The 24966-nt window shown below is 39.2% G+C and overlaps 1 protein-coding gene across 1 annotated transcript in view; it reads left to right on the top strand.

The window, feature by feature from the left end:
• Positions 1–24966, top strand: part of map3k5 (mitogen-activated protein kinase kinase kinase 5) — an 89352-nt gene that overhangs the window by 53609 nt on the left and 10777 nt on the right. The window contains exons 13-24 of the mRNA XM_085383382.1: positions 4647–4742; positions 8132–8213; positions 9569–9702; positions 11870–11997; positions 12293–12429; positions 15011–15116; positions 18231–18388; positions 21160–21337; positions 22516–22533; positions 22909–23086; positions 23914–24082; positions 24425–24610. Of these exons, the coding sequence (XP_085239508.1) occupies positions 4647–4742; positions 8132–8213; positions 9569–9702; positions 11870–11997; positions 12293–12429; positions 15011–15116; positions 18231–18388; positions 21160–21337; positions 22516–22533; positions 22909–23086; positions 23914–24082; positions 24425–24610 (1570 nt within the window). The remainder of the gene's footprint in view (positions 1–4646; positions 4743–8131; positions 8214–9568; positions 9703–11869; positions 11998–12292; positions 12430–15010; positions 15117–18230; positions 18389–21159; positions 21338–22515; positions 22534–22908; positions 23087–23913; positions 24083–24424; positions 24611–24966) is intronic.

Raw genomic sequence — 24966 nt, forward strand, 5'->3', positions numbered from 1 at the left:
ATTACAAAGACTGGAGGTGGAAAAGGCTTCCAGCCCTCGTGTTGTTACCATGAATTTACCTGGCACTCAGCAGACTCTGGGGACTCACGACAATGTAATGAGCTCTAGGCAAGGAAGGACATTTCCTGAAATATCAAACTGCTCCTTTTAAACAAATGAACACTGAGTTCCTGCTTCCTGTGTGGCTAGAGAAAATTGCTTCATGCCATACCTCTATCTGTCTCCTGTCTCATTTCTGCTCTCAGCTGCTACATAAATAAAAGCATTAAATGTCCAAAAGTTGTAATTATGCAAAGTGAAAAGCTTTTGAAATCAAATAGAAATGCATAAACATGTATAATAACATTGAGTTGTGTACTAAACAAGATGATATTTCAGTGTTCAGAAATATATTTAAAATGCCCAAAAAGACACCTGAATAAACCAAAAATACTCCAATGTTAATTCGAATAAAAATGGTGTTTAAAGCCCAGTGCAACATAATAGAAGTCATAAAATTAAGAGTAAAACAAAATCATGCATTTCCTGTTTAACAAGTAGGTGTATCGAAACATACTCAAAAGCAAAAATAAGTAATATTGTAATAACTGCATGCAATCTGCAATTGTAAACACCAAAGCAGAGGTTTTAGGTATGCCCAGTCGCTGTGCTGTCTCTTCACCTCTTGCAGCTTCAGATGGTATCCGAGTGCGCCAGCATTACACAGACAGTTTTTATGATGTCCTTCTCTTTGCCAATTTTTTTTTCCACAGTCCTCAAAGGAATTCAGTGTCAGATCGGAGAGAAGCTGAGGGCTGTGCTCACATGTTGCTAGGGAACGACTCTTTCTCTATGCCCACTCAGCCTGCAGACAGTCAGCAGGACACAATGGCAGCCCTGCAGGCTACAATACAACCACACATGCAGGGACTCTGCTGTCTGGTTCAGCAGCTCTGGCCTTGGCATTCTTACTAAGGAATGGGCAATTGCCAATTCCACTGGATAAAAGTTTCCATTTAGTTGGTACAATTCTAGCTGTCCATCTTTTGTGCAGAAATTGAGCGTCATCTAACAGCTTATATGGCTGTTTCTGATGGTGACTTTTATAGGAAACAAACTACAACTGCTGTAGTCCATGCTCATAACATTAGATATTTATTGTATATATTAGCATGAAATACTTTTAGAGTGCAGTATCTGTGTGCACAGGCTGCATTTATGAATTTAATTTTTACATGTGGTTTTACATTTTTAAGTCATTCAGTCAGTGATTCACAATCAGGGTACAAGTACCCTAGGGGGCTACTTCTGCGGTAGAGTGGGGGTGGTGGAGAAGATTAGCTCTACTGGTACAATTAACAGAGACATTATTGTTTTTCTTGATTAACTATTATCTATAATGTGAAATAGAATGGCATTTATCCAGTTCTGCTGGAATAAGCTAGAAACAACTATGTGGGCAGCTGTTGTGTTGTTGGTGACGTTATAGTGTTAGTGTTATGTAACTCTGGGGGATAAATATTTTTAAACTTTTTATGAGGGAAAATAGAGAACTTTTGACCACTGACATTTGTCACATTTACAGTTTTATATGCTCTAATGATGATTTATATTTAAATCTTTAATAATTTAATAATTTAGTATACCACGGTATACATATCATGACCAGTGTTGGGACTAACGCGTTATTAAGTAACGCGTTACAGTAACTACGTTATTATTGTGGTAACGAGCACGGTAACTAGTTATTATGCCAAAACCGGGAACGCGTTACTCGTTACTGGGATTTAGATAGGCTCGTTATTCGTTACTTCGTGTGGTGGCTATAGCGGAGCTTCCACAGATTCAATAACATTAGCAAGTGGTGGAAGCCAGCAGGTGGATGAAGGAAAAGGGAGGCAAGAGGAGAGACCCGAAGCGGCCGCTGGTCCGAGAGTGTCAGGTGAACTGAACTTCAGGTAAGAAGTTATGACCTGCAGTGTATCTGAGTCAGATATAAATCAAGTTTAGGTGGAGTTTATTTTCGTTGTGCTGACTTTTCCGTACTGCGTGCTAGCTAGCATGACGGAGTTTCTATACAGCTGGGTGGTGCTATGTTACTGATGTTGAACTTTATTTTGTTCATACAGGTAATTATTAGAGTTGCCAACCGTCCCGTAAAAAACGGAATCGTCTCGTATTCAGAGAAAATATTACGCGTTTCGTATTGAGGTGAAAAGGAACAGTTTGTCCCGTAATTCAGCTAGAATGGAAAAGACACAAAGCTGGAGTCATTCTGTGTTTACGCTGCAGAGCTGCCTCTTCTTCTCTCACCCTCCCTCTCCTGTTTCTACTTCAATCATGAAACTGATCAATGATCAGCTGATCGGCTTTTCTGTCTTGTTTATTTATCGCCCACTTTGTGCCAGAAAGAGGAAACCAGCGGATGTTGCGGTAAACAACAGCAGCACGTTTAAGCTTGATCAGCTGTTGTTAGAATTTATTTAATATTAATTTCTAGTATCAGCTGATGTTTGCTGGAGCCACAGCTGTAAAGCTGCTGGTCATGATGGTTTGGATATGTGGTGAGAGGGAAACATGAAGATGAAACCAGGAGATGTCCTTACTGAATCATCAGAGCTGTGATGGAGAAACAGGTTTACCTTTTAGGTGACATGAAAGAGTTGAAGGGAAGTTATGAACTGTTTCTGAGAGACAAATAACACCAGGATCCTTTTCTAAGTAGCTGACAGCTGGTAACTGTGCAGGGGCGGGTCTAGCAAAGTGTTGCCAGGGGTCTACGTGGCATAAAAATCCCAAATTACTGCTGGCTTTCTTTAACATAAACCCAGCTAGCACAACAAAATGGCTTTTCTCAGACGGTTCAGTTGGACAGGTGCATCTTGGGTGAAATACTTTCTTATTCTCATTTAAAATGTCTCACTTTTAAAAAAATAATTATCTGAGTCTTGCAACAAACAATTGATAGATTGATGCATATATACCATCAGAACAGTGTGCATCACTGTCACAACAGTGTTTGTTTTCATTCAAAGGCTTTATGATTTTTCCTATAATGGTGGGCCGGTCTCTAGTCAAAATGCCTGGGATGATTTTTTTTTGTCCCAGTCCAGCCATGTATGCAGCTCATCTGCAGTCTGGTGTTACCTACATCTTCCTATTCAGAAGGCAGAATTTCCGAGTTCTGAGTACAATCGAAAGCACCACGACTGCAGTTTTTGTGTTGGATGTAAAAAAGCAGGCTAGGATAGAATCAGGCGTGGGATTTCTCTTGAGGAAATGTGCACATTATTTTTTCCTTTCTATTGGTAGGTGGCACAGTGCACTTGTGGCAAGTAAGCAAGCTAGAAGACTGGCAGTCTTGCTGGGTATCCAGTTACGGAAGCAACACATTAACAAGAGAATTCTGAGTAAAACCAAAGTTACTTTCCCTAGTAACTAGTTACTCTGAAAGTAACGAGTAACTTGAAGTAACTGAGTTACTTTTGCCAGAAGTAACTAGTAATGTAACTAAGTTACTAATTTAAAGTAACTTACCCAACACTGATCATGACGTGACCCTCTATGAGCAAGGACTTAGCAACAGTGCCAAGGAAAAATTCCTTTTACACCAGAAGAAACCTTTGGCAGAACCTTTTGGCTGACTTGTTTAAGCTGTAGCTCTCAGTTATTACTGACTGAGAGTATGCATTACATTACAACTTGAACATGTTAGCTAAAAGCGAAAATGTTTGCTAAATATAATAGTGAAAGAGCTTAGAAATAGTAATTGGCTAATAAATAAAGACAAAGTTATAAGTTGGATTACTAAAGCTTTAGCTAGCTTTTATTACTGCTGACTAATAGTGTGCATTAATAATAGCTAAAATGGAAATTTCTGAAAAAACAGTAACTAGCTGAATCAATTTACTTAGCTAGCTAGCTTTGAAACCATTGACTAATATGCATTAACAGTTCAAATTGCTAGTGTATACAGTGAAAACCATAAGCTAGCCATTTTTGCTAAATTAGAGCTAGCAAAAAAAAATCTGTTGGGTAAAAATCTAAGGAGCTTGGAAAGGAAAAGCGTCTGGACTTCTTTACGTTGCTTGAAGACGTTTCACCTCTCATCCGAGAAGCTTCTTCAGTTCTAGGGTCAAATGGTGGAGTGTCCCAAATTTAAGCCCTATGGGAATGCCCCCCCAAGAGGGACAAAGGACATCCTATTGATCCTCTACCTAATCACACGAGCCAATATGTCTGTGAAAGAGGTCTTTCCAAGCTCCTTAGACTACGACGACCTGGATGACTGAGAACCTTCACAGACATATTGGGTAAAAGTATTAACAGCTGAAACTGCTAAAAAAGCAAAAACAAAAGCATTAGCCAAATAGAAACCAAACAGCATTTAAATAAGGAATGTTGTCCAACAGTATAGATTAACAAATGGCTTAAAGAAACAAAAAAAAATGTTAAATGTTGTTGAAAAATGGGTAAAAATAGCAACATGACGTGGATAAATAGTTGAAAGAGTTACTTAATAGTTGGTGTCATTTGAGAATTTTGTGGAATATTCCAAAAGAAACAGTTTGTAGCTATAGCTTCATTCAATGTAAAGCTCACATCTGTTCTAATGTTATTGTGGGTTGTTTCTAACTGAGGACAAACTGTGGACCGTTTCTCCTCAGCATCTCCAAGTTTGATGAACGCAGTGCCTTTCTCTACGTCCTTCATAATGCAGAAGACTTCCAGATCTACTTCTGCACAGAGATGCATTGTAAAAGGTTGGTCTGTGTGTTCTCTCTTACAGATGCAATTCCAGATCTTTAGCAATTTACCATAATAAATCATGTCATAATGTGACTGCATTAATTTAATTTTCAGCTCAATTCAATTCAGTTTTATTTATATAGCGCCAAATCACAACAACACTTGGCTCAAGGCACTTTAATGTTAATTTAAACTTAATATAAATGGCCTATCCTATTTCTCTTTCTTTTTTCGTACGGAATTACATTATTGAAATATTCATGTTTAATGAGCCATCCATTGAAATATCAGATAGTGAACAGCCTGAAATGTCTTAACCATAAGTGTAATTTAGCATCTCTCTGTTCTCCACATTCAGTCTGCTATCATTACAAAGAAACGCTGCTGTCATGAATCAAAGTAAAGGGTCGGCACAGCTTCACACCTTTCTTCATTGTAATGACTTCATAAGTAGCGGTTGTAAAAGTGATAATGCACGTGTGGCTCAGATGAATTGATCAATTAAGACCACCACTCTCATAATTGGACCCATGCTTAATAACTTAATAACTTAACACTAATGCCCTCCTTCTTTTATTGAGCCAGTTGTAAACCCTTTAAAAAATGATGTTTTATTAATTAGCGGGACCCACATTACATTACCTTACATACAAAACGATTGTGGAGAGGAGCAGTCGGGGTTGAATCCTTATACCTATTACAATTTTCACACGTGCATTCCAAACCTAAACCTATCTAGACTTGCCCAACTGCCCCATATTACCTGTCTTTGTTCAACTTGTGAGAAAGAGCAAGTGAAATAATGTGCTCCAACTGTTGAGTTGATATGTAAAGACAGCTTATGGTTAATGGGCAATCTGCTTCACCTTTACTGACACAAAGCCTTATGATTCCCCTTAAAACACAGGTGTTATTGAACTGATTAATTCTGAAAGATTTCACAGCAAATTGTAAACTTAAGTAATTTTCTTACTTGAATTTAGGACAAACAGGATCAGGTTATGCTCATTTACACAGCTGAGCCTTCTCATATATGGAATAGAGCAGGAAATGTTCTGCATCAGAAACGTTTGCACATCTGGAATTACGTCACATCCTTACTTACTGACAGAGCATACAGAAGCATACAGTAGCAGTGAATGCACTAAAATATTAGCTGAACTTTTCACACACTGGACCAATCAGACATCAATTTTGTACTCTGTAATTAGCAGGTGAAAGAAAGAAGTTAAGCTCCATGTTGGTTGTGCCTTTCCCATCAGTAGTTTGAGTGTTTCCCATCAGTCCTGCACTCAGGTGCAAAGTTTGTGCCTTCCCGATCACCACAAACACACCTTATTTCATTTGGACACCATCTTCTTCTTCACTAGCTGCTATGCGAAGCACTGAGTGTTCAGACTTGTGACTTTCACATATGAGCCTTCCTCGCTCTTCCAGTTCCATTATCTGGAGTGTGAGAGTCAGTGAGTCATGCCTGATTCACGCCTGCTGTTGTTATGATGCTGCTCTCATTTTAACAGCATTGACAGTAGGATAGGAGTGGTGAGAAGAGGGACGAAGGAAGGGAGGGAGAAATAGATGAAAGACGGTGGGAAGAGGAAGAGACCCAGACTGAATGCGCTTGTGCATGTGTGCACGCACAAGCGCACGTGTCACTGAACACCTGCAGGCATGCAGTGTGTGACTGCATGACGAGGCAGCGTGTTAATTCACAGCTTGTGCGCTCCGAGAGTGGAAAAGGTCATTGTATGTATGCATGCATGTGGGAGGTGTGCATGCAAACACACTGTAACCCCTTCTGGATAAAAGCACAATCAAAACAACACCACTCAATAACAATATGCACAAAATGGATTTCTGACAAATAATTCCATATGTTTGTGATTCTGAATTATGTTAGCTATTTAAGTACTATATATATAAGCTCCATAATGTATTTTTTGTTAGGGGTTCACCTAAGACAGGTATTGTTGCTAATACAGAGGCAAACTGTGCTTGATTGCACTTAATGGCCTTATTTTTATTTGCATTTATTCTGTTTTGGCCATCTTTGACAAGCAAAATACTTCTTGCAGCACAAATAAGTCTGATTTTAGCTACCAATGCCAACAGGGAGATGTTTACAGCATATTGTTGGCCTTAAAAGGCTTTTTTGGCCTTATTGTAGAAAGGTTCCCAAAGTCGGAGGGCCAAGGCACTGTTAGCCTTCGTACTTTACATTTCTATCCCACATTGTTTGGAAGTCAGTGGCACTGTATCCCTCGCAATCTGACATCACACAGACTTTGTATGAGGGAGCTGGCAGAAAGATTGGATAATATCCAATCTGACTACATTGGACATTTCTGCTCTCATATGCATCTCTGTTGTGTTCGGGGGATGGGGGATGGGGGGGGGGGAGGTCCTAAAAAAAGTTTAATTATTAAAGTAGTCAAAGGAGCTTGCAAAGAAAAGCGTCTGGACTTCTTTAAGTTACTTGAAGACGTTTCACCTCTCATCCGAGAAGCTTCTTCAGTTCTAAGGTCAAATGGTGGAGAGTCCCAGATATAAACCTAGTGGGAGTATCCCCCCACAGAGGGACAAAAGGACCCCCTGATGATCCTCTAATCGCCTGAGCCAAGGTGTGAAACTGGGTGTGGGTCCCAATCAGCCAGAGTTTCGGGTGTGGGTCCCACACCCAAACTCTGGCTGATTGGGATACTCCCACTAGGTTTATATCTGGGACTCTCCACCATTTGACCTTAGAACTGAAGAAGCTTCTCGGATGAGAGGTGAAACGTCTTCAAGCAACGTAAAGAAGTCCAGACGCTTTTCTTTGCAAGCTCCTTTGACTACGATGACCTGGATGACTGAGAACCTTCACAGACAATTATTAAAGTAAACTTTTTTTTTATTTATTAAACAAAATCTTTTTCTTGTTTAACTTTGTTTTGTTTTTTTATATGAGTGGAAAGTTGATTTTCAGTGCAGGGACTCCAATATTAAAAATCTTTTTGATGTCCTGCACGTGTTTTTCTTGTTCCTATCACTCTAGTCAAGCCCGTAACTCATATTCTATTTACCCAACATGGACTCATTCTAGTATACTGAAAAACTGAAAGTCAAGGTCTTTGTTTCCTTTTCCGACTCTCTTGAAATGCCAAAACGTACCAACTTTTTCATATATTGAATGAAAGGCATTCCTATTTGCCATTACTCTGTGCAAGTGTTCATTTAATATATGTCATGTCTGCAAAATAATGTCAAATAATTCAGTCTTTGTAAATGTATAAATCTTTAAATGTAAAAGTGTTGAAAGTTGTAGCAATGTAAAATGCCACTGTTACGAGATGCCGAAGTTGTGTTAAATATGATATACATGTTATCAGCATCGTTAAACAGACTCTGGTCTTTTCTTTGGCAGATTTTGTGATCTGGTCAACAGCATAACAGAGGAAGCCTGGAAGTGTCCAGAGGAAGGAGAATGTGACACTGATACCTTAGAGGTGATTATTTTCGTGATACCAAAACACTTCCTCTGAACATAATGTTCATAATTTTTCCTAAATTAATAATTCTGCAGCTCTACCTCCAAGCACTGTTAATTAGAATGAAAAATCCACAAGTTCATTATTCTGCATTGTTTAGTCGCATCCTGTTGTGTTTCTGCGGTGTACTTTGCCTGCTTTTAAAATGCCACAGGAAATATGATACGATGTTGTCATGAAAAGAGACGAAGTGCTGACAGTAAAAACAAAAAGAAAAAAAGAAAAACCAGAAACCCATCTTTCAAAAGATAATTAGGGCTCTTCTTCTTTACTGACAGCCTACCGACTCCTTTCATGCAGCATTTATTACTCAGTTATTAAACGGTGAACGACGTGTTTTTGCTCTTGTTTGATCAAATTCCCCATCCAGCTTTTCTAATCCAGTTCGGCACAATTTGCATGATAATAACTGGATTGAAACTCAGCTTTGAACGCTCAAACAGGAACAGTAGCCCGCTGGGATAAGGCCTGGATTTTGTTCATGTGCTTTGTGTGACAGCGCAGAACAGGCACCTGCTGTTGCGTTCGCCTGCCTTCTACCAGCAGAGCCTAGGGAAAAGAATAAGCTAATTACGAAAAATGCTGCCGCACCCATCTTTGACTCAGCATGGCACAGATCAAATGACTAACAGGTTTTTCTCAGGGGGATTTTTATGCGTGTGATGCAACTCTAATCAGCCTGCACTGAGGGACGGTTAGTCTTCAGCTTACACCGTCCCTTAAGAATATAACACAAAATTGGGCTCTTGAGGAGTCATCGTAAGCATTACTCACATTTTTTAGAAAACTTTGATTTTGAGGTGTTTTTACGGGGGAAGGAATCAGTGGAACAAAGCTAAGGAAATCGCGTTAAGAAGAAAAGAGCCTTTATTAGTTATAAAAACTCAATCAGACGTATTTTAAGGGAGTGAAAAGACTTGCTGATTTCTTTCATTCATGCAACAGGTGCCAACCCGCTTCAGCAACAAGAGAATATTCATTTATGAAACAGTTATAACATAATTATAACAGTACAGTGGGAATGCAGAAAAACTGGTTTACTATGTTCAGATTTAACTCGTGCTTTACTCATTAAATCACTCTATTTTAACTATTAACTATTCTAATTTATTTCTCTTTGTCATTGTAAAAATGCATGGTGGGTGCATTTCTTCTGGTCAATGGACAGTGACATTTAGTAACCTCATGTTTTGGGTAATGGGATTTTGCTTTGATTCTTTATGGCAAATACCGTATATATTACTATTTATTTATTGATTGATTTATATATATTTTTTTAAATGACAGTTTGCATGTTTCTCTTGTCTCCACAGTACGACTATGAGTATGATGAGCACGGAGAGAGAGTGGTTCTGGGTAAAGGTACATTCGGAGTGGTGTACGCCGGTCGAGACCTCAGTAACCAGGTCCGACTGGCCATCAAAGAAATACCAGAGAGAGACAGCAGGTCAGAAAAACAGCTATTGTGGGGGTTTTTTGTTCTTTGTTTTTTAGTAATCACAGGGGAACAATGTTGCAATACGCATGGATGAATGAATCATTTCTATTGTTGTTTGCCACAGTAGCAGGAAAGTCTGCCAGTGGTGATATTCCTGTTACTCAGAGGATGAATCCTGTTTTTCATGACCTTTGCTGTAGTGCCAAGTCTAAGACTGGCTCATAATGTAGCTGGTAGACTGATGAAGAAACGGCTGTGTTCAGTGTTTCCCACATAAACTTTATTTGGGCAGGCTGGTCAAGCATATTAATGGTCAACCAAGCATATTTGGTAGTGAAAGTTTTAGCTTTCTTTAATTTTATTAATAGAATATCCCGCTCTTATTTTGAAAAATCAGCAAGTCAGCTAGCTCGGTCGTTTCTGTCTAGTATGTCCTGACTGGCTCACAGGCCAGGCAATTGTTGTAGGGACATTTCATGTCCCGTTACTGTGAGCTTACCTAAGCTGCAGAATAAGCACCACTGTTGGCAAACTCACAGGAGAGATTGTGACAAATAGTGGATTACAATAATCATCAAAGCACTTGGTTATTAAGAAATTTCAATAGGGGCACTGTATTAAGATAATATGTATCATCTGTTTATTGTACTGCACAAAGATTGAATTTCAGCCCAAATGTTAACAAGTGTCTGTGCCGTTAATGTCTCATTTCATTCAGCGCAGCTCTGGAGTGTCATTAAAAATTAGTCCTTTTCTCTGGCTGAGAGTGCCAAGCTCAGTTCAGCTGTGTCCCTGGTGGTTTCTGGCTCTCAGAGCACTGGTATCCAGTTGAGTGACTGGTTAGTGGAGAGCTGTGAATGCAAACTCCCACCCTCTGCCTTTTTATTCCCATCACTGTCTCTGCTCGAAATGCTTGTCTCCACATAGTTCCACCTACTCATCTCATACTGCAAGACTCTTTTGCAGACTAGATGATTTCACACTTTGTTCCTCTAATCACATCAGCAAGCCAGCAGGGCGCTCAACTGCAAAGAATGTGGAGAATTTGGGTAAATAATTCACAAGTGGAATGAAATCTCAAGATAGGAAGAGAAGGAGAGAGAGAGCGAGAGGCTGGGTGTGATTCATGTAGAGAGCTGAATGTGAAAAGAAATTGCTCACGGGCATTTCTTCCTAGTACAGAGGTACCTGTTGTTCTGGTCAGATATCAGGACTTAGCGTCGGTTTGATTTTCTGGTTTAATCTTTTATTTCTCAGTTTGTCTTGTTTTTACCAGGTTTATTTTACCTGAAGGAAAAAACACATTAGCAGGACACCGCCACAAGCGAAGATAGTTACTTATTTTAACAAATCGTTGTTTTGTGCAGAACAAATTGTCTAATATATGTTAAAAAAAAAATATTTTTTTACATAGATTTTAGCTCTTACATTTACTTCCATTGTTTGTGGTTTACACCAGCGGTCCCCAACCCCTGGGCCTCGGACCGGTACCGGTCCGTGAGTCGTTTGGTACCGGGCCGTGAGAGTAGAGGCTCAGGTGTGAAATGTATAGTTTTCAGGGTTTTTATCGGTTTTCAGCGTTATTTTGTTATCGTTTTTATCGTTAACTCAGTTTTCCTGGGTCTTTTCACGTGTTATGAATAAATTTTCTTTTTTCCGTACCGGTACTAGTTTTATTTTGTTGTATTTATCCGCGACACCTTAAAGGCCGGTCCGTGAAAATATTGTCGGGCATAAACCGGTCCGTGGCGCAAAAAAGGTTGGAGACCGCTGGTTTACACTATTTGGCTAACAAGTAAAACGTTCCCAGTTTGATCGGATCCCTTTGGGGTTACATCTGGAAGGGCATAAAGCATTAAAAAGTCTGCCAAATTAAACATGTGGCGCTACCTGCTGTAGCTCAACTTATAACACAATCACCTGTTTGAATAAAGAGAGTATTTGTAGACTCACGAGACACCAACACATTTGGCTATTTAAGTGTGCTACTAATATACTTACCTTCAACTTTATTATGATAATAACTAGATGTGCCTGCTGCTATACAGTTCAAATCAGCTTATATGATTCCCAATTTGGCTGTTGATTGACTCCTCCACGTTTGCTGTTAGTAACTGACCCACAGATTTCTGTTCAGGATATAAAGAAACATGTACTGTTACTTGTTTTTACACAGGTACTCTCAACCACTTCATGAGGAGATCGCCCTCCACAAGCACTTAAAGCACAAGAACATTGTCCAGTACCTGGGCTCTATCAGCGAGAACGGCTTCATCAAGATCTTCATGGAGCAGGTGCCTGGAGGTGAGACGCTTCCCGATGCTGTGGAACTGTTAGAACTTAATTGTCCTGAAATAATTTTTATTGTCCAAATGGAGGGAAACCGGTATGAAACAAAATCAATTTTTTGATGTCAGAATGTGTTGTTTCCAGTCATACTTACACTAACAGTAAAAACACTGTTTGCATTTATAGATAAGATGGGTGATTTGCAGAGAAGTAGTATAAACCTGTACATAATGGCCTTAGTCCTCTGCTGCTAATCTCTGCTGAGAGTGAATATATTGATGATTGTTGTACTTTGTCCCCTGGTGTTCAGGGAGTCTGTCTGCACTGCTGAGGTCCAAGTGGGGCCCACTGAAAAACAATGAGCCCACCATCGGCTTCTACACACGGCAGATCCTGGAGGGGCTCAAATACCTGCACGACAACCAGATTGCACACAGAGACATCAAGGTAACAAAAGAAGGGTTTTTGCAGAGTTAACAATCTGTTGGCTCATCTTTGTGACATCTGCAGACTCATTTTCAGAAAGACTTTCTATAGATAATTGGGGTCGTAAGCATAGACTGCATATGAAAGATGGATTGAACGATTGGACTCTGGAGTATTAGTTTTTTGGAGCCAGCCAACAGTGACCATGTTTAGGTGAAGGGTTGATGCAGAAAGTAATCAGCTAATGTTATCAAGCTGCACTCATACAAATTATGAGTGCGACAAAGAAAAGTACAGACAACAGATTCATAAAATACCAGAATTTCATTCACCAAACTTGAAGTGTAAACTTCCTGGACTGCCTGTACCTGACAACGGGCCTTGTTCATATAACTTCAGAACTAATACACTCAAAGGGACCAGTACTACAAACAGTTGGTAGAGGTCCAGTTCATTGGACTTCTTAGTTGAGACAGCATATTGCTACAGTTTCTTTTGTGTGGGGGTTTGTGCCAATCAAAGCAGTCACTGCTTAACGTTAATATCCAGAACGGTGAGACCGAAAAATATCCACCTTCAAAGGGAAACTTGCTATAGAGACCAAAATGTCTTGTACCAGATAGTAAAGATGCTGTTTAACGCTATAAAATTGGGCCATGCTTTAACATGGTGGTCAGTGGAGATTCATTTGTTTTTGCAGCCAACCTCATATAGCCATTTGTGAAACTGCAGCTTTTTACACTCATGTTAAAGCCCAGGAGGTTTCAGACAAAATAAACTCAAAACATCTTAAATTTGCTCTCATTGTTTGCACTTTACAAAGTGCACTACATTGCCACAGCACAACTTTGCACAAAAAAAGTGTGTAGGACATGGTGCATTTTTAACCTTTACATTAGGTTTAGTAAACAGAAGACCTAGTAAGTGTGAGAGCTACAGTAAGTCGACAAACATGCACCAACTACAGCAACTCGAGTTCTGTCAGCAGGAAAAGAAGAAAGAAGTAAGTGCCGTGTGACAGACAGATGATCTCTGCGCGGTCTGCTGCAAAAACACTAGCTGAGAAATTAAAGAAACACTTTTAGTTCTGATCAGCTTCATACTCCTTACATGTTTAATTTAGCACCTCCAACTTTATGAAACATTATCACTGTCATACTTTGAAGCACATTCTCATTGCTAACAAGTCAACTGATGGTCAGAAACCTCTTCTCTCCTCTTGTGTATTTGCAAATAGTGCTTCAGTATTGTCTTTTTTGAGGCACATCAAGCCCCTTTACTTTCTGTGTCCAAAATGAGGAACAAGAGGTGACACAATCACACAGACCTCTAACCACTAAAGTTTTAGGAATTTCTGGAATCAGATGTGTTTATATAGTCAATTTTTTTTGCATTTTATTTCACGTTTATATTTGTTTCCTGTCACTGTTTATGCACATGTTCAGATGTAGGGGGGGAAATCATCCATGTCTGCACCAAGCTTCTCTGATATTTCCTTGATTACCACAGTTATACACAGCAGTCAGGGCATGAGCAGAGCAGTTTTCTGTCACTAGTCCTGACCAAACGTCTTCATAAGATGAGTTGTAACCTTTTAAAGTCAAAGTTTTAAAACGCTCACAAACTCAGGTTAACACTCAGGTTTTGCTTGCTATGAACTCATTAAAAAGGTGCCTTTGCTTCCACTTCAAGTGGTGGTGAATTTGACAATCTTTGCTATAAAAAACCTCCAAGAGATAAATGATTCCCCAGCAGTCTGACTTAATCAGATCAAACAGAAACCTTCTAAATCTGGAATTCAGAAAAGTCTTTTTAGCGCAGAATTCCCTCCTGGTGTTACTCTGGACAGATCTTTTTTCGCTTAGCAGCAGAGGATGCACAGTATCTCAAAGAGGAGGACGTAGAAGTAAAATGATATTTAATGCACAGAAGGATCTCTGAATGTTTTCAAACTGCAAATTTTATCAGAAGAATACAACACATTTGAGGAATGTAAACATAAAAATGGGGGGGAAAAAACACAGTACTTAGAACTGATAAATCTTTCATCCGCACAAAAAGTAATCGGATGTTGTTTTTTGGAAAAAGAGGAGCTTTCAGAGTGACGTGATTCAGCTCCTGCAGAATTTCAGTTTTTAGGGTGTGTTAAAACCTTGTTTGCTTGTTTGTAGTCTGAACATGTCTTCCATGTGACTGTTTGCACAGCGACTTTGATTTGCTGCAAATGCATTCAAAGAGCATCCCAGCTGCTCACACCATTTTCTTTGCTAGCCCATTGGCTACAACAGGAATCATTTTTTTTAAAGCAAGTGCCGCTCCCTTTTTTATCTCACTAAAAGCAAACCAACACTCATAACATTCCCATCGTAGGTAGTCATTAGAGTTAGAAGCCACATCCTTCTCATTTAACAACTCAGTCATATAAACTTCATTAGCACCACATAAATGTTAATCACCTTGTTTTGGCTTAGAGCTCCTCCTCCTCCCACACATGGTGTTGTAACCTACTGTTTCAAGATTTGCAAGCACCTCACGTTATCAATGCTATCACGGCTTTGGAATTTGGTGCATCTGTTCTGATGAATGTCTTTTCAATCCACAGGGTGATAATGTACTCATCAACACCTACAGTGGCGTCCTGAAAATATCAGATTTTGGCACATCCAAAAGGTTGGCTGGGATCAACCCCTGCACTGAGACTTTCACAGGTACAGTCCAACCCACTATCTAGATTCTCTTCCCCATAAGCAAGCCAGTATGAAATACTTAAGCCAAGTAGAGTTGTCTCCCCTGTTGTGGGGAGACTACTAGAAAACTTTATGAAACATCCTTTGTTAAAATTTGCTCAGTAGTGTCTGAGTATCGAGCCTACTGCTGTTCTTTGATTGTGACTATTTCAGAGCAGTAATCCCATTTAAGTCCTTGGACAGTATGTGATATTCCTAAAAATAGCAGGCTGTTCCTATTTAGAAACTCTGGCTTTGGCTTGAGTCTGCAGTTAGATCAGCCTGATATGTAGACCTGTAATGTCAGTTGCCAGTTGTAGCATAGTTTGACCTCTGGAATTAGAGCATCTGACTGCTGCTCGAGGCAGACGGGGACTTACCCTGGAAGGCGGAGCTCTTTCAGGAAACTGGGCTACTCCTTGTTCTTAACCCACGCCTGCTATAAATGTGTGCTCGCCTGTTTTTAGCTCAGTACACGAGCTTTAAAAAGCAGCGGATAAGCAGCCTGCAGGCTATTATTAGAACAAAAGACTCCCTTCAGTGTGGACCTGAAAATGTTGCTTTGGACTGAGCTGTGATTAACTGACAACACTGAAACTCGTTGCTGTTTCTCACATAAGGCCATAAGCCTCGTTTAATCTTTTCTAACCTGATTGGCAATTTGCAGGAATTGTGTCATCACTTTTTGTTAGCTCAAATTGAAGCTATTTTTGGCATTTACATCAGTTCTTTCACAACCCTGCTGACGCTACTTTTACCTCACACAGACATTATCGGTTTATGAATATGATCAAAAAAACAAAAGCCAGATGAAAGTTATTTTTAGTAGTTTTTGTTGGAGCTCTGCAGTGCAAACCGGAAGAGTTACCAACAGCAACAGGGATTTCATCATTAGTGTTATACAAGCTCCAAATTCCCAAAAAGTTGGGACCCTTTTTAAAATGTAAATTAAAAAAGAACACATTGATTTGCAATTCTCAAAAATCCATATTTTATTCGTAATAAAACACAGAAAACATGTCAAATGTTTAAACTGAGAAACACGGGAATAAGTTGGGATATGGCTATGTTTACCAGTGTACCTCTCTTCTTATAAAAACCATCTGTAAACATCTGGGAACTGAGGAGAACAGCTGCCAGACCTTTGGGAGAGGAATTTGGCCTCATTCTTATCTGATATAGCACTCAAACTGCTTAATAGTCTTAGGTCTTTCTTGTCATATTTTTCATTTCATGATGTTGTAATAGATGCAGTTTGAGGTTTAGCATTGTCTTGCTGAGATATGTAAAGTTTTCCCTGAAAAAGACGTCTGGGATTGGAGCATATGTTGCTCTAAAATCTGTATATACCTTTCAGCACTGATGGTGCCTTTGCAGGTGTGCACACTGACGTTTCCATAGGCACTAATGAACCTCTATCATACTGTAAGTGCAGACTGTTAAAATGTGTTCTAAAAAAGCTGAATAGTCTTTTCGTCTGTACAGAGGACGCTGCGTCCATGTATTCCAAAAAGATTTTAAAATTTCAATTCATATGAGCACACAGCAGTTTTCCTCTTTGCCTCAGTCAGTTTTAAATCATTTTGAGCCCAAAGAAGGCAGCAGTGTTTCTGGATCATAGTCACCATGTCAGAGTCATGCCTGTTTTTAATACTGCGCTGTTTGAGGGCTCAAAGATCACAGGCGTCTAATATTGATTTTCAGCATTGTGCCAAGCACACAGAGATTTATCAGTGAATTTTCTGATAATATTTAGTACTTTACATGATGAGATATTTGAAGTCTTTGTTATAATTTTGAAATTGCTCCACAAAACATCTGCCCCTCTTTGCTTCTGAGAAACTCCAGTCATGTTATTGAGCTGTTACCAATTAACCCAATTAGCTGGAGAATGTTCAGCTGTTTCTTTGTAGTACTGGTTAGTTTTTAGTACTAGTTTCTATTGTCCTTTTTGAGACACTTTGCATTTGATATGCTTCATGTTCTTTTGTAAAAAAAAAAAAAATATATATATATATATATATATATATATATATATATATATATATATATATATATATATATATATATATATATATATATATATATATATATAGATTTATTAGATTTGCAAATCAATGCATTCTGTTTTTATTTACATTTTACAGTGTCCCAATTCTTTGCTATTGGGGATGTACATGGAACAATAGTGGAGGGAACAAAATAAGCAACAAAAGCACATTTTTCTGCAAGAGATGGTTAGTCTAAGAAATAGTTTTAAACTGGGTGTAATCAAGGTTATTGTTTGCCTTTCCCTCACATTTAGGAAACTTATAGTCAATACTTGAATTATTTAATTGTTCCATGACTGAGTTGCTCAATTATTTGGTTCATTAACTCTTATTTGATTGGGGGTAAAGTAAGAGTGTTGTGATATTAAAAGACAGAGGTTGTGGTGGAAAATGATCCCAGGCAGTTGCGCTGGATGCAGGTTTAAGAGATTGATTAGGACATGAACAACAATAAAATAAACTGGTATTGCTGACCCTTTGAACTATCTTTAAACATTGTTTTTATCTGACACCAAGGCTAACTGACATAAGCAAAATGAGGCTGACTAATTAGCATATCATTATATAATGATATAAACTGAGCAGCTATCATTGATGCTATATTTACACACATGTTGTTTACATAAGCAAGAAATAAATCATTTAAAATCTGGTATACCTCTCAGCTGAAGTGTACGTTTCACCATGAGAATACCAGCAGTGTCCCTTTTAGTTAGCATAATAATGAAGCGTTCCCTCCTCGTTCCCTTTATAGCTGTTGCATAACTCTGTGGTTTGTCCAAGTTTGTTGACATTCATACGCTGAGTTGCTGCACTTTTACAACATTCTAGCAATGCTCTATTAGTAACAGGAGCGAATTAGATATTTGCGTCACAAATTCAGTCTGGGTTTCAAAACCTTTATACCCATAATCCACCCACCACCTCCTCTAATGCTCACTAATTGAAATGTTTTTGTTTCATTTGTTTGACACTTAAAAAATGAGTGGTTGAATTTGAGTTTTCATTATGTGTTTATTATTGTTTTTTGTGCGTCATTTTTCAGGCACATTGCAATACATGGCTCCTGAAATTATAGACAAGGGCCCACGGGGATACGGCAAACCAGCAGACATCTGGTCCCTTGGCTGCACCATCATAGAGATGGCCACTGGGAAGCCACCTTTCTATGAACTGGGAGAACCACAGGCCGCCATGTTCAAGGTGAGAGATTTGAACAGCGACATATCCCAATATCCTGCTGGGTAAGATGTCTAATTTTAGAAAACTGAAAGTAGAAGTCTGGCGAGCAGCTGTTTTCATAACGGCATCTTTCAAAAACAGTGGCAATGAACAGCTGCAGCTCTGCCAGGTCAATAAATATGAGGATGTTTGAGAGCTGATAATTGCACCCTTGAGACATCCAGTATGACAGGGCAAATAGTTTGCCATCACGTGTTATTAGCATATCAGCTTTACTCATTTGCTCCAAATGCATGATATCCTATCTATGTCTTTTTCAAACCATGACTAAAAACGACTGAAAGAGGGTTTGTTTCTACAAGAGAAAGACTGAAAACTCTTCTTCTTACATTTCTGAGTAATGTCTTCATTAGCATTATGCAACTGCTGATCAAGAAATCTCCTAATACCAGTAGCTGTCAATTATGCACCAGCCAAACAAATTTCCCACGTGTGGGACTAATAAAGGTTATCTTATCTTATCTTAAACCTGTAGTACTGTTAGGATAAAAGTCTTGTATGAGCTAATAAAAAAAATAAATCCACCCACAAAAAAACTGCAAAGTCATACAAGTAAATGTTATGTTTAAACTCGAAGTCAGGATACAAGAGGAAACTAATTGAAAACACCGAAACTGACCAGTACTTTTTTCTTTTCTCAGTGCAAGTTTATTTAGTTTTTCGTTTACCCTTTGCTCAAATAATTTCAAGTATTTGTTCTCTGACCTTATGTAATGGTACCATTTTAGGCTTTTTTAAATACTTATGATGTCAGTAAGAACAAATGTGGTCATCTCATTCCCACAGCTGCTTTTTATTCCTTCTGTTTAAGAGGGGAAGACAGCTGGCGTAAAGGGAGATTGAAGGTATCTATAACAGTTTGTTTCACACACTCGATGACGTGATTGGTTAGATCAAAGTTCACGTTAAGATAAATTTGATTTCTTGAACTGTGAACTATATAAAACGACTGTAACAGAGTTCAAGAACTGAACTAAAACCCCTTTATTCAGAGCACAAACAGTAGATAATTGCAGCTTTTATCATATTGCAATGTCATTGTTTAATAAAGAAGGTGACTCAGCTGTTATCACATGACTTAAACATGACACCATCAAGTGTCTGCTTGTAGGGAGAGATCACAAGAGAAACTGTTTGTTCAGCTGAAGTAAGGAGAGGTGGAAAACTATATATAACTGTCTGTTCTCTTTGGAAAAACCCTACCTTATGACTTCATGCCTCCAGCATGACACCATGTACCATGCTTTAACCTTTGCCAACCATCCAGCACACCCAGGGCTGTTTATGGAAACCTATTGTACATATAAACAGCTAATATACAGAGTACATTGTGTCCATTACATCTGTTTTTATTACAGAATTATGTTCCATGTCTTAAAAGAAAGGTGCTCAACGTAAAGAAGTCAACTAACAAACAAAATAACCACCAGTCTTTCATGCATGCTTATCAGTTCCCTCTTTTTATGAAAACAAAACCAGAGTCATTCTGCACCTGCATTGGTTTCAACCTGCAGGCTATAATCTGACCAAGCCCAGTAGAAACTACAAATACTGTCTGTGCACGAACATTTGTTTGAATGCAAACAAAAGCATAGCTCCGTAAGAGGAACTTCTACAGTGGGCCTTTAGTTTCTGTGCGGGTGTGTCTTTGCTGGATCTTGTTAACCACTCAGTTTACACGTGCATTTGCTTTGGATGGAAATTTAAAGCACTCTGTACAGTGAATTATTGTTATAAGCTATGTGTGGCCCATTAGGGGCAGTAGAGATGTTTAAGAGGTGTCTGGAAAACATTACAGCACTCCTGTCAAAGCTCTGAATCATGGAATTTTCCATATGATGTGATTTAATTAAATATGCTGCTCTGCTTCGGATGCTTTGAAGTTTAAAGAACATGAAAGGGGAAACTTGGATCTCATCACATTTTATCAATAAAGATCACCACAGAAGTGCAAGTAGAGTCACAAATCTCTTAGGAGATCTTGTGTTTTGTCTGCACTGCATTGTAGCATTTCTTAAACATTCGTGATATACTTTCAGTCATCTTTCTGGAATTTCTCAAGGGGTGGGATATCTCCCTGCTAATCTTAAATTCCTGCACATCAACAACAGGAATTTATCATGTTTTTAATGAGAGTCTTGTGCTCGAAGTATTGTTACTTTCAGCTGCTGCCCCAAGTCACAGCCAGGCCTCGTGGATAGTCTCATATTCAAACATCACTGTGTAAACACTGCTCTGCTCTTTGCTCTTGCTTCTTAAACTTAATCAGATAATTTGCCCATTGCAGCAACCTCACACTGTCTCGGTTATTTTAAACTTGTTTCACTGTAGCCAAAAGAAGTTACTGTTAGTTGTTTAAATTTTCCACCCCCTGTCTTTCCATGCACGTGCGTGAAAAGCATGTTATGAGAGCAGCAGAAGCAAGGCTAGCTGTACAAAACCGGGAACTGGGACTAAGTAGGGAAGAAGGAGTTGTGGTGGAAGTGGGCTGCAAAGTGGCTTGCAGGTGAATAGGCAATGGCCAGGCTAAAAAAGATTTAACAGTACACCATATATGAGATTTGCCAAAAGGTTGACGCATCATCTAATGTAGGCAGGCGTTGAGATCAGCTGATCTGCCAGGATTGCAGCTTAGCTTGACTTTTTCTCCTGCTTGAACTGACACTATGCTCATTTCGTTAAACTTGTTATATAGATTCTGAGTGCCTTTCATGCATGTCATTCTTGTGCAGGTGGGTATGTTTAAAATCCATCCAGAGATCCCAGAGTCCATGTCACCAGAGGCTAAAGCCTTTATCCTTCGCTGCTTTGAGCCCGACCCGGACCGACGTGCCACCGCGCTCGACCTGCTCACCGATGAGTTCCTCACCGTCACCAGCCGAAAAAAGAAGAGCAAGGGCAGCTTCACAGGTGGATCAGAGCATAGCTACATGACAATAACATTATTACCAAGACTATCCCCTCTATAACTTAAATAACTCGTTTTATTTCAGGAAAGTTTGAGACTCTTTGCTTTGCAGTCGTGCTAGTTTCTCTTATCTCCTTCACTCTCAGTTTCACTACAAGCGCCGAGCCAAGCAGACAAGAGACCAGCGAAGCAATTATAGCATTACGAGTAATGAAGAGAAATGATTATATACTGTATGCACAATAAAAGCTCCACAACAAGGACTTATCTGTTTAAAACAACAAGAGTGTGAGAATCCAGGAGGGGGAGTTACCTTAATCCCTATGTTGGATAATAGCAGAGGCTCACATACAAACTAGAACACATTATTATAAAACTGTGACATTGTTAATCCGTAAGACCGATAAAAAGTGACTTCAACTTTTCAGTCAGACTGGTAAACAAAGTTTCTGAAAGAGACCTGCTTTGTTTGACATCATTTTCTCTAAGTGTAACAAATTTCCTAATTCCTTCAGCCACTTATCGAAGGCTGCAGGTATCTCCGACTTCCAGGAATGTAGCAGAATTCTACTTACTTACAGCCTTGATAAGGGAATGGCGTGAACCTCATAATGATCTTCCCCACTGCTAAAATCAACCACCTCAAGTAGTGCTCTAAGAGGGGGAAAAAGAAACTCCCCATTCAAAGCCTATCGAGCAACAGCCATTTTTAGGAGTTTTCAGTGTAGAATAAATGAATAGTGGATATCCTATTGACGATTCTGTTGCTATTCTATTATTATTGTTATAAAGTCGTCTAAATTTTAATAAGGTAACAAACAGTATCTCTTTAGATTAAGCTTTAAAGCAAATAGTCTTCAGTAGTAATACTAGTGGCTACAACCAGAAACCAGAAAGCTTCCAGTATCAAAAATCTTTGTTTGTAGTGATTACTAGATTCATCTAGTGCCAAAACCGTTTTTTAAGTGTTAAGAATTTCAGGCGCATCCTTCATTATTTGGATTGTAAAATAGTCATTTCCTGTTGGGTTTTCACCCCACGGCATCAGTCATGTGCCTTCACAGCAGTGCAGAAGATTAGAAAGAAGCTTTGTGCCTCTCTGCATGCTTTGAATGTTACCCTGCTTTCTGTTTTGTTCTTTTTTTAACTGCTGACACATATTTTCTGTTTTTCCCTGCAGCTCTGACACCAGGATCAGGTGAGTAATTTTGCTCTCTGCACTTTTTCAGACACATTTACCACTAGTGGGAGTACTTTATAAACTAGATGTCATTTCCATGAAACATCACCCTGCTTTACTGAATAGGATCTGGGCTGCGGTTTACATTTTTCTCTTGGTGGCAGCTACCTGCCTTGTACGACTCTGCCCTTTTGCCAGGATTCAAGATAGAGAGTAAACAACAAGATGGTTTCCCAAATGCTTGAATATGTTTTGTAATCTATTTGATCAGTTGCACACAAACACCATAACAGACAGAAAGCATGCTGCTATACAGCAAAATCTTTAGTTAGATGATGATCAAACAAACACCTTTACGATTTTGTTCCATCTTCTGTTCCCTGTGTCTTCTAGAGTATCTCCGCAGTATCTCGTTGCCAGTGCCCGTTGTAGTGGAAGACACCAGCAGCAGCAGCGAGTATGGCTCCGTCTCCCCTGACAACGACCTCAACACCAACCCCTTCATCTTCAAGCCAAGCATCAAGTGCTACAGTGAAAAGGATGTCAAGGGCCAGAGGTCCCTCTTTCTCAGGTAGAACAACTTGGACACCTCAGACGAGTCATTTTGCCTTAAATTATTCATTTGTTGTTACAGCCTTATGACTATAGTATTGATTTAGACTAAACCAGTATAAAAAATGTAGTCACCGTGACTTCACCCATTAGCTTATGTACATACGTGTTGAAGCCTTGAGTTGAGATGTCTTGAATCTCTTTGGGGTTTTTTTTCTCAAGCAGAGCCTGGCAAGCCCGATTATCAAGCTCTATTCATAGACTGTATGGATGCATCACATAGATACCTGCTAATTAGTGCTAAATGAAATGTAAATAAAGTGCTAGAATTACACTCACCAAAATTGGATCACAGACTCCCCGGATGGGCTTTTAGTACAATTAACCACACAGCAAGACGTCAGATAATTTAATTAAAATGCTTCTGTCTGTCAGAGTGGCTGCGCCCCTAAAAATCCAAAATAATATGAGATTTCACCACCTGTACACTTGTTTTAAAGGTTAAAATCAGCAACAGAAAACAAAACCATTTCAGTATCAGGTCGTGAATGTCTTTATTTATGCTGTAATCTTGCACATTGTAAAAAGGGAGTTTATGGGGATTCACTCGCTTTTGAAGCTCGCCTCCGCCTCCTTTCATTCCTGGGTTTTTGTGTCCTACAGTGATTTAAATTTAAACATGTTCATGTTTAAAGCAATGCAAAAACTTATTTATCTTATATTTAATGTCACCAGTAAAACATACTTAATTAACCTTGCTGATTAGTACCAATAGGGAGGGTACAGCAACCTGTACATATAGAAGGAACAAAAAATTCAAATGGGGTTTCTACTTTTTCTACTCAGCATTCCAGTGGAGAACTTCGAGGACCACAGTGCCCCTCCATCACCTGATGAGAAGGACTCGGGCTTCTTTATGCTTCGGAAAGACAGCGAGAGGCGAGCTACCTTGCACCGTATCCTTACTGAAGATCAGGCCAAGGTGGTGGCCAACCTGATGGAAGCCCTGGCACAGGTTGGAAACCGTTGAGAATGAATAGATGGATATAGAAGTACATTACAAGTTCAACAACACACACTTGTTCACAGGCATTCCAGTGCAGTAGCCAGGCTGTGCATGGAAAGATTAGCTCAGCTGTTACAGTTAATTAAATGAAGGGACCAAATAGCCAAAGGGATACTCAAATGAATTACTAACAATTAAACAAATTTTAAACTGTACTAAAATAATTTAAACATGGAAAAAATTTCTTAAGTCTATCTGATAGGGATGTTAGTAAGTTGGAGTTGGAAGCTCCTGTTGTAAACCTAAACCACCATTTTCATCTCTTCTTTCCCCGCTTGCCTCCTACCTCAGGGCTCAGAGGAAATGAAGCTAAAACATCAGCACATCTCCACCCTTGTGGTGAGTCTTGCTGACTTTGTTCGGATGGCAGACAGGAAAATCATCGCCAACACCCTGTCTCAGCTCAAGCTGGAGCTAGACTTTGACAGCACTGCCATCAGTCAACTGCAGATTATGCTGTTCGGCTTCCAGGATGCTGTAAGTGCTAATAGAAATACCGTGAAAAAGATACTGGGTCAATCCAATGAATTTCAGCTACATTTCATCTGTGATATCCCACTGGGCTCATGAATAATTGATCATAATTGGAATATGAAATATAACCCAAATCAATAAAACATGTCTTGTGTTTGCTGCAGCTTTTTAGTTTATAACCAAGTGTCTTTAGCTTACCCACAGTAAGGATCAAATTTTAGTCTACAGCGGTCACAAACCTGAACTGCTACATTGATGATTTGCTGCTGTAATTCTCCTCACAGGCTCATTATTTTCTGATTTCCTGTTATTAAGTACCCATTTGAAGGCAAAGGTGCTTCTCGCCGCTGCATAAAACA

Source organism: Rhamphochromis longiceps, linkage group LG15 (genome assembly GCF_057381845.1).
Source record: "Rhamphochromis longiceps isolate RC_006_pf linkage group LG15, R_longiceps_female_GT1.1, whole genome shotgun sequence".
NCBI lineage: Eukaryota > Metazoa > Chordata > Actinopteri > Cichliformes > Cichlidae > Rhamphochromis > Rhamphochromis longiceps.